The sequence below is a fragment of the Tachysurus vachellii genome, chromosome 16 (genome assembly GCF_030014155.1).
Source record: "Tachysurus vachellii isolate PV-2020 chromosome 16, HZAU_Pvac_v1, whole genome shotgun sequence".
NCBI lineage: Eukaryota > Metazoa > Chordata > Actinopteri > Siluriformes > Bagridae > Tachysurus > Tachysurus vachellii.
In genome coordinates, this window is record NC_083475.1 from 8,262,715 (window position 1) to 8,273,182 (window position 10,468).

General features: G+C 41.7%; 2 protein-coding genes across 2 annotated transcripts in view; one reads left to right on the forward strand and one right to left on the reverse strand.

Moving 5' to 3' along the window:
• The first annotated feature begins 1,179 nt into the window (after positions 1-1,179).
• On the forward strand, positions 1,180-8,298 carry si:dkey-14d8.1 (zinc finger protein 502). Its single transcript, XM_060889015.1, has 7 exons — positions 1,180-1,355; positions 1,729-1,931; positions 2,017-2,106; positions 3,189-3,284; positions 3,367-3,477; positions 4,354-4,477; positions 6,027-8,298. Exons 1-7 carry the CDS (start codon positions 1,319-1,321, stop codon positions 7,664-7,666), a joined length of 2,301 nt encoding a protein of 766 aa, XP_060744998.1. The 5' UTR covers positions 1,180-1,318; the 3' UTR covers positions 7,667-8,298.
• Positions 8,299-8,883: 585 nt separating this feature from the next.
• Positions 8,884-10,468, reverse strand: part of apex1 (APEX nuclease (multifunctional DNA repair enzyme) 1) — a 3,989-nt gene continuing 2,404 nt past the window's right edge. Inside the window, exon 5 of the mRNA XM_060889021.1 lies at positions 8,884-10,113. Within this exon, the coding sequence (XP_060745004.1) occupies positions 9,599-10,113 (515 nt within the window). The 3' untranslated portion in view covers positions 8,884-9,598. The remainder of the gene's footprint in view (positions 10,114-10,468) is intronic.

Sequence of the window (10,468 nt, forward strand, 5' to 3'; positions counted from 1 at the left end):
AGGAGAAGGAGGAGGAGGAGGACAAGGAGGAGAAGAAGGAGGAGAAGGAGAGGGATTAGGAGGAGAAGGAGGACAAGGAGGAGGAAGAGGAGGACAAGGAAGAGGTCAAGGAGGAGAAGGAGGAGGATTAGGAGAAGAATCCAAAATGCAGCTGCAAGGCTTGTTTTCAACCTGCCAAAGTTCTCACATACCACCCTGCTGCGATCCCTCCACTGGCTTCCGGTAGCTGCACGCATCAGGTTCAAAACACTGATGCTGGCCTACAAAGCCAAAAACGGACCAGCTCCATCTTCCCTCTGCATCCTGCACCCTCAGATCTACCAGCACTGCTCGACTGGTTCCATCATCTCTCAGGGTAAGAGGCAAGTATACTACAAGACTCTTTTCTGTTCTGGCACCAAGGTGGTGGAACGAACTTCCCCTAGAGGTCTGGACAGCTGAGTCACTGGCTATTTTCAAGCGGCGGTTGAAGACCTACTTATTCAGGAAACACACTTCAACTAGCACTTCCTTCCCTATCTTTTGCATTTACATATATATATATATATATATATATATATATATATATATATATATATATATATATATATATATATATATACTTTGACACTTTTTCATTGTAACTTTGAACAAATGTTTTAAACTCATGGTATATTAAGTATGTAACCTAGTGAGCCAGCATTAATGTATCCAATGTTAGAGATTTAAGCTCTTATGTACGTCGCTCTGGATAAGTATCTGGTCTGCCAAATACTGTAAATGTAAATGGAATGTAAATGAAAAGAAGGAGGAGGACAAGGAGGAGAAGAAGGAGGAGAAAGAGGAGGAGGATTAGGATAAGAAGGAGGAGGAGGACAAGGAGGAGAAGAAGGAGGAGAAGGAGGGGGATTAGGAGGAGACGGAGGACAAGGAGGAGGAAGAGGAGGAGAAGGAGGATTAGGAGAAGAAGGAGGAGAAGAATGAGGACAAGGAGGAGGAGGAGAAGAATGAGGACAATGAGGAGGAGGAGAAGGAGGAGGAGGATTAGGATAAGAAGGAAGAGGAGGAGAAGGAGGATTAGGAGAAGAATGAGGACAAGGAGGAGGAGGACAAGGAAAAGGAGGAGGAGGACAAGGAGGACAAGGAGGAGGGGGGCCTACCACAAGCCGGTCACGTTACTTCCAGCCCTGTAGGGGGTGCCCGAGCGAAAGTCTAGCAACAAAAGTGTTTTTTGGTTTGAGTAACTGATGTTTTTTTTTCTGTTCGTTGCTTCGGTCAGCTTCACGACAATTAGTAGTTAGCATTCAGAGCTTCACACGTCGTTTCTGTTATAAGGGATATGATGGAAATGGCGACCTCAGAGGTCCAACAAAAAAGTAAGTAAAACCCAAAGAAGCTAAGTTAACTCAGAAGCTAAGCTAACTGCTAAGCAGTTGGCGGGGTTTTGAGAGAATGATAAATCCCACACTAATATATAGTGTGCTGCATAGGGTGATAGTAGTCGTTATGTCAGGCCCTAAGTAGTGAGCTTGTGTAGGGAGTGTTGGGTCGTTTGTAAACTGACCAGCGTGAAGCTGGCTAGCAAATTGTGTCGTCATTACTCTGAATACACAGTTATTTTTATAGAAATATGACTTTGTGTTGGTGCCTCATATAAGAAGTAAAAACAAGGTTTAAACGCCCAGTGTTTAAAAAAAAATCATAGTAAACACTAGAGAAATGCCCAAAGCTGTGTGTTGTGTGTTGCAGCCGGTGCTTTGCCTCCTTCAGCTCTGCGCCTCGTCGTGACGCCGCTGCGCCTCATGTCTGCTTTCCTGTGGCAGGTGGTTCAGCGTCACAACGTCACACACTACGGTAAACTCGAGCAGTTTGTCATGCTGGTGTCAGAAACGGTACCAGACATCATGAGTCAACATCTGCTCTATAAACTTGTCTTTCATTTAAGGAAAAAGGTACACGTCCGAGCACACGACATCATCTTTACTGCTCCATTCTACATCTGACTTGTTGTCATGTGCATGCCGTGTTTTGTTGCAGGTGATATTAGAGCTGTGTTTTAAGGACAAAACGCCTGACGTATGGATCATTCAAGCACATTTGGACACGCTGCGCAACCTGACTAACAAAGTAGGTGTGGATATTTACTGTTTACATAAAATATCTGTGTATCCACATTATCTCAACATAATAGGACCGAACAGGGAAGATCGGAGAACCGTCACACTGTCTTTTTCCAGTTTTAATGAACTTGTGCTCAGTATCGTCTCTGATTCCTGTTATTGGCTAACAACCTGATGTGATCGTCTGCTGTTGTATGCTTTTCTGCTCAGCACACTCGCCAATGAGTGGTTATTTACATTTACAGCATTTAACAGACGCCCTTTTCCAGAGCGACTTACGTTCTCATTTTTTTAATACAACTGAGCAATGGAGGGTTAAGGGCCTTGCTGAGGGGTCCAACAGTGGCAGCCTGGTGGACCTGGGATCGAACTCCCAACCTTTCGACTGGTAGCCCAACACCTTAATCACTAGGCTACTACACGCCCTCATACATTTTAGCAGACACCTTATCCAGAGTGCCCTTATAATTTATTTCAATTTATACAACTGAGCAATTGACAATACAATTAAGGGCCTTGGTGAGGGGCCCAACAGTGGCAGCTTTGTGGACCTGGGATCGAACTCACAACCTTTCGAATTGGTAGCCCACACCTTAATCATACATTTTAGCAGACACCCTTATCCAGAGTGACTTCTAATTTATTTCAATTTATACAACTGTGCAATTAACAATACAATTAAGGGCCCTGCTCCATCAGTTTGGTGGAAATGGGATTCAAACTCATAACCTTCTGATCAGTAGTCCAACGCCTTAACCATTAGGCTACCACATCCCCACATATTTTTTGGCCTTCCTGTCAGCTTCAAACATCTAGTTATTCTCCTCGACCAGATTCAAGACGTTTAGAGCCACCTTTCGAACTGGCACTCACTTTTCTATGAAACTACAGCATTTCTAGAAATATTCAGACCAGCATGTCTGGCACCAAAGACAATGCCCTGGTCAGTGTCACTGAGATCATTTTTTTGTGTCCGGGATGTTTGATGTGAACATTAACTAAAGCTTTTGATCTGTTTCTGATCGGCTGATAGAATATGAATGATGTATGTCTGTGTATCATTTTTTTTTTTTTATTTCTTTCTTATAGTGCAATGACATAGAGAGTGAAGTCATGAATAACAAATTTATAAAGATGATCCATAACATCTTGGATGACACCGATAAGAGGGAGAGCTTCCTGCAGGTTAGACCTGGATCTCTTCTCTCTCTTTTCAGTTTGTTCAGCCTTGTCGCCACCTGACGTGATGCTCTTGTTCTGTCCTCAGAATGTCCTTCCTGTAGAGTATGGATCTGGGTATGATGCTGTCCTGCAGAGCTTAGCCTGGGAGTTCCTAACTCGAGTGGATGAACTCCTGCCTGTTCCAAACCTCAAAGAGGTCCGTCCTTATTTAGCACAAATAAACAAATCATTTATCAATTACCAGTTACATCACCAAAGCAATGACTAAGCCTATTCACATGAGACAGCTGTCGGTGCGGATTGGAGCTTGGGGCAGGGTTACATCTAGCTGGTGGAGTAATGTGTGCTAATTTCTATTAGCTTAGTAACATACCTACTTATTGTACCAGTGCCCTGCCATTTCCAGTCAGTTACTAAACACTGTAGACATGTAATTACAATATTTTTGTCATTAATACAGATGCCTGAATGGCTTAAAATGCTAAAGGCTTGATTGTGCCTAGTTTTGCATACATGACAGAACATGCTCTTGGGTTTTTGTTTTTTATAAAATATTTGCATGCATACATAGAAGCAGAAATAAACTGGTCCATCAGTCCCTGATCATTTCCTTATTCTCATATCACTAGACACCATCTTGATTGTTCTAGCAAATAATAAACCTTTAAAACAAACAAACATCAATCAAAGCCAATCAAAATACTTGTAAGTGGTCCCATACTCCACATGGGTAACCATGCCCCAAGTTCTAGGACACAGTGAGAAGTACTTTATTCATCCAGATTACAAATCCTGGGTTTCTTGTAATAACTGCTTACCCTGAACACCTGAAATTCCCAGACGTTTTGTCATTGGCACCTGTATGCTGTCATTTACAAGGTATCAAATTGTGTGCTGTATCTCACAAACTGTTACTACTTAGAATTTAAATGAACACTGTCAAAAATGAACGAATAATAATGACAGTGAAAGGCATACAGTATACGTGTGGACATATACAACATGGATGTGTATAATGTCAGTTTGACCATTTTATAAATCACAGCGTCATGTAATATCTGCATTTCTTCAGACAGCTTCGTGGCTCTGTGGCGGTCTGTCTGCCATGGAGGACATCGTCCAGCCGCTCTCTGACCCCGTGGAGCTAAGGGACGTGCTGCAGCATTTCAAAACTAAAAGGAACAAAATCAGTAAAGGTAAGTCTCTTAAAGAAACATTATAATGTTTCCAGATAACAAATTACTCAAACTCTCATCCTGGGGTTTAATGGAAATTTTTGTGTTTTTTTTTTGGTCTATTGGCTGCGTTTTGTCTGCGGGTTCAGAAAGGTGTTTGAAAACATATTGTGCAAGCAGATGTTTTTAGCACAATTACACAACAAGTCTGTAAATATCATTGTTTTGATCAATCATTAAGAACTGACTGGCCAGTGCAGGAATAAGAGCCAACAAACGTCAACAAAAGTCTCCATGTGTTTTGTGCATCATGGGTTGCTTAGAAACATTGTATTGGTGGATGATATTGATACAAGAAACATATAATATTAGAAACATTTGATATTGGTGTTTTCTTATCATACTGTAGCTGAAAATAAAGAAAACTGTTCCTATGCATTTTCAGGAATATATGATACAAGATTATTGTTCTTTTTCTGCAAAAAAAAAAAAAAATAACATAATAAATTACTGTACACCTTACACATACATTTTATAATGTTCCCCTTAGGGCTGGGCGATATGGCTGAAAACTGTATCAAGATATCAGTGTTTCATATCAGTTGATATCGAAAGCTATTGATATTTATGACCCATTGAAAATAAGGACCAGGAGAAAAATATATTACATTTAAACATTTTTATTTTAAACTAAACCTTCCTCTGATCATAATCCCCTGTTATTAAGACAAAAATGTCAACAAAACTCAAATAAATAAAATGTAAACATAAGTCTAAAGTCCCAATGAACACTTAACAATTATCTCTTAACATTTAAGGTGCAAAATGAGAGAAAATGTAAGAAATGCTTAAAAAAGTGTAATAAAATAGTGCAAGTAAGTAAACCTGAGAATTAGTAAGAAACCTGAGAATTTAGTGCACTAGCTGTTCACCTTCTGGTGAAAAAGTGTTTTAAAATATGTGCAGTGTTTTGTAAACATAAAAAAACTGAGGTAGACTGAGATACATCTGTAATATAAAACACAAACCTGATACCGTACAGTAACATTATTTGAAATATAAAACCTGCAGAAATATGAAAAAGTAGCTGACTTTTCCTCTTTTATTTACAATTTCCTCGCTTGCTGCGGCTCATTTTCTGCTTATCAGTCGCCGGTTACTGAAGAGGAATCCAGCAGACCAGCACGAGAGAACGATATGGCGCAACCAAACATGATACTGTTACATGATTGGCTGTTAGCGTGTCACTCCCTACATTTGCTAGGTTACCAGAGAGTGAGTGCCTTTGTTAATGCAACCAAACTTGCTTCGCAACCTGTTTCTTCCGACGAAGAATAAAAAATATTGAACGTTTTATCGAACACATTTTTTATTGATCTCGATCACGTGTCTATCGCGATACGTATCATTATCGTTTTATCGCCCAGCCCTAGTTCCCCTCCATCCATGCATGCAGTGGTCTTCATTAAAAAAAAAAAAAACTCTCTATATTTTTGCTATAAGTAAGATATACCATGACAGCATCAACCCTCACAACAAATCCATTTTCTTCCCCTCTTACTGAAAACAGAGCCAGACTTGTGTCCATCTTCCGTTCAGCAAGAGGTGGTGCTGCCTGCCAGTTCTATCCCACAAGAGAAAATCTTACCTCCTTCATCCGTTGCACAAGAAACCATCATTATAACACAAGCACTTAGAGAAAATCAATCTGAATCTGACCGTGCAGCAGCCACTATTATGAGCCCCGTCCACAGTGACAGCGAGGAGGAGGAGGAGGAGCCTTTAGACAGCGTGGAAACAGAGATTGAGACAGAACTACAAGAAGAGGCGATTTACCAAGAGAACAGTACAGGAATGTGCGAAGTCCAGCAGATCTACCTCACTGCAGACGGCTCTACCGTTATCGTGTCAGAGTTGGACAATAGCGGAGAGGAAGCAAATCAGCTGCAGTTTCTAGAACAGTCAGATGTAGTGGAGAATTCTGAGGTGAGGGAAATAAGCATGGAGGAGTGGATCTCGGAAATAGCAGGGAAAGTTCTTCCTCTGTCAGTCATGCCCCCTTCCTCTAACATAGACATCCTTACAGAGGAAACGGCATTCATTCCCTTTATTGAAAGACCCCCATCTATAAAATCCATCATCAACAGAAAAAGCTCCCCCACTCAAGCAACGGGCAGCAGAAAGGTGATCACAGTGCCTACCGAGTCTCAGGTGAACCAAGACACGGGTGAGAAGAAGCACACGTGTCGTGTGTGCAAGAAGGAGTTTCGTTATGAGTGCCAGCTGAAGAATCACATGCGCACACACACCGGAGAAAGACCGTTCCAGTGCTCGGACTGCGGCAAAAGCTTCCGGTGTCTCAGTTTCCTGTCCAGCCACATCAAAACACATTCACTGTCCAGACCATTCAAATGCACACAGTGTGCCAAGACCTTCCGCAAGAAAGCCGACCTCATCAAGCACGTTCGTGTGCACACCGGGGAGAAGCCGTACAAATGCAATATCTGTAGTAAGAGCTTCTCACAAGGCTCGTACCTGAAGATTCACCGCGAATGTCACACGTCAGAAAACCTGCACCAGTGTCCACACTGTGAGAAATTCTTCCCCACTGCGTTCAAGCTGGCGATACACATTCGCTACCATTCAATGGTCCGCTCCTACACGTGCAACGTCTGCGGTAAGAGCTTCATCTACGCCAGCCTCCTAAGGAGACACAAGGGCTATCACATGGGTGAGCGCAAGTACCTGTGCACTATATGTGGCAAGTCCTTTGTGTACATGTTTGACCTGAAGAAGCACCAGCGCAATCACGAGAAGCCTCGCGTGCGTATCCCGTGCAGGTTGTGCCACAAGACGTTTGCGGGGCCAGAGATGCTGCGCTGCCATCTCCGCATCCATACAGGAGAGCGGCCCTTCGGCTGCAAGGTGTGCGGCAAAACCTTCTCACAGATCGGTAACATGAAGAGGCACGAGCGTGTGCACACGGGCGAGCGACCATACGTCTGTACCGAGTGTGGGAAGACTTACAAGCACTCGTCACACCTGAAGAACCACATGCTGAACCACACGGGCGAGCGGCCATGGCGGTGCGCACAATGCGGAAAAAGCTTCAAATTCCAAGGGCCGTTGAAGAAGCATGAGCAAACGCACCTAGCCGAACGGGCTGAACACACCCGGGGGCGCAAAAGGCATGAAAATAAAAATACTTAAAGGATGTGGACACCTTTTCAACCTGTTGTTGTATTAGCGGAATTCTGAATTCCAGTTTGATGTATATTTATATATATCCAGAACTTGGAAAGGTTTTCCCAAGTGTCAAACCTTCTTGTACGAACATCAAAAAGGTCACGATTTGGTTGAATCTGGTTTAAACTAAATCAGCACTGATCATTGAGTGAGTTGATTCACTTAAGTATTAAATGGAAGATCAATGATAAGATGGGACTTACCAAAGAAGTCTGGTGGCTCCTAACAAGTACATACATACTGTAACAACAACATACATGAGAGAATTTCAGCGTGAGATTCAGGAGTATTTCACAAGTGGGTGCTTTCATAACTAGAAATCATATTTTCATATGTTTGTTTTTTTTTTGTTTAATTGCCACCATTTCTTTAAAACTATGATCAGAACCACCAGAAATACTAAATCTATTTTTGTAATGATCTAGCAGACTTGAGTGGATCAGTGGTCAATATATTAGTAAATATCCCAAACTCATGCTCTTTTGATTTGTCTTCCAAAGTCTTCCTTTAAATCAGATATTGAGGTGACATTTAAAATAAATCTCACCTCACAATGATGCAGATAATAAAAGAAAAGCCTGTGGTTTAAAATTATACATGTATATGTGTGCGTGCAACTATTTCTCTTATCACATAGGCATGTCATTTATTTACATTACCGCAGTCACCCTGTCAGGCTCTTATAGCCGGCTGAGCAGATATTACTGGGGTCTGGCACTGAGAGAGCTGGAAAATGCTCTTTTTTTTTGTTTAAATAACAAGGTGGTCCACCAGCTTAGCTCAGCTTTTTTAACAGTATGATAACTTTCACCCAGATGTGATGTCTTTTTGACAGAAAGGATGAAAACTCTAACTTGTTCTCCAGTGCAGATTGCCTCCTGCTTGAGCTCAGGATACTGTGTTTGGTTTCTTTCCCTATGTCTACTTGGGTTTCCTCTGAGTTTTCTAGTGTCTTCCAGCCTCCCAAAAACATGCAGGTAGGTGAACTGACTCCACTATATTGGCCTTGTATGTGTGTGTCCTGTGCCCAGGGTTTTTTAGACACAACAGGCTACTGGAGTAGGTTCTAATAAAGGAGTTATTTGAATAGCAGCTCTTACTTGAGTGATATTTATGTGAAAGTTCTAAGTTCTTGACTAGCCATCAATAGGTGTCAAAAATAGACATGAACACAAAATGCCTTTTGTTCAGCAATTTATTTTTGTTTCAGCAGAAGTGAGTAAAAAATAGTCTGTTTTGCAGTAAGAGTAGGAAGCACAGTGAAGATTACGAAACAGCTGCTAACTAAAGGGAAATTAATCAAACAAGTTTATACCTGAAACTAAACCCAAATACATCAATCACCTTGCATTGATTCACAGCATTGCAGTAATACAAAGTCATTTGTCTAGAAACCTGCCAATTGCACACAGTTTTGGTAAATCAGTCATACAGCTCTAGAATCACTGGTGTTTCAAAACTGGGGTTCAGAAACTCAACATTTAAAGGTAACGGGTCATGACTTTCGTGAACACTGATCCGGATGAACATGAACTATGCTTTGATTTTTGAGCTGGAGTACTTTTTTCCCCCCATTTCACATGGCTTGAACAAGAATGTTAATTCATGACATCTGCTTCTTGGAATAAAACGAGACAGATGTAGAAGATCAAAAAAACATTTCGCGATCAAACATCTGCAACAAAACTACAAACTCTAAATTGAAACTACTATCTTTTCCCTCTTAGCTCTAATGTCCTAATTAAGAGTTCTTGAACATGTAAAATCTCCAGGGAGGACGTGGGGCCCAAACTACACAAGTTAGAGGGGGAAAAAAAAAGGTGAAACAACTAACTGCTTCCTTAAGAAAGTAGTGAATGCGACCCTGAAAGCATACGGACATGAGTGGTTATATGATTATACAGCCAAATGAAGGGTAATGGGGCAGTGGTCACTCCCCATGGCTGTGTTACGAATTTTGCTGTCACACAAGCTTGGGAGCAAAGCAGTAGAGAGCACGAAGTAGTCCAAGCGCCAGCCCACGTTCTTGGACCGTGCATTCATCATGTACGTCCAGAAGGTGTAGGCGTTGGTCTGCTCCGGATATACCTCACGGAAACTATCGATAAAGCCAGCAGCCAGGAGCTGGCTGAAACCCTCCCGCTCTTCGGGAGTAAAGCCTGCATTCTTACGGTTGCCTTTGGGGTTTTTCAGGTCAATCTCCTGGTGGGCCACATTGAGGTCACCACACAGCACCAAGGGCTTACGTCTGTCCAGGTTGCTCAGGTATTCACGGAAGTCTACATCCCAAGTTTTGCGATAGTCGAGGCGAACCAGGCCACGGCCAGCATTGGGCACGTATGCAGTAACCAGGAAGTAGGAAGGGAACTCTGCAGTGATCACACGGCCCTCTTTGTCATGCTCCTCTTTACCTGCAGGAGGAAAGAATGTTCAGGTCAACTGATCGTCTAAAGCTCACAACTAAAATTTAGTGCAGTATAAATAATTGTACCATAATCTAAGGAACAATAAACAAATCATCTAAAGAATTATGGTAAATATATTGTAATCCTGTAAACAAGTCAAGTAAACAAAAATACATGCATTTAGTGACCAAGAACATGTATCTGGAAATTTCCACTATAAAATCCTATAAATATAAAACCTAATGCATTATGATGCTTCACTTAAAAACTGATGTTCAAAGTCTTGTATGGTGTAATGTGAACTTGTATGGTGTAATGAATTTGAGTTCAAGTTCAATAAATAACAGTACTCATAATTTGG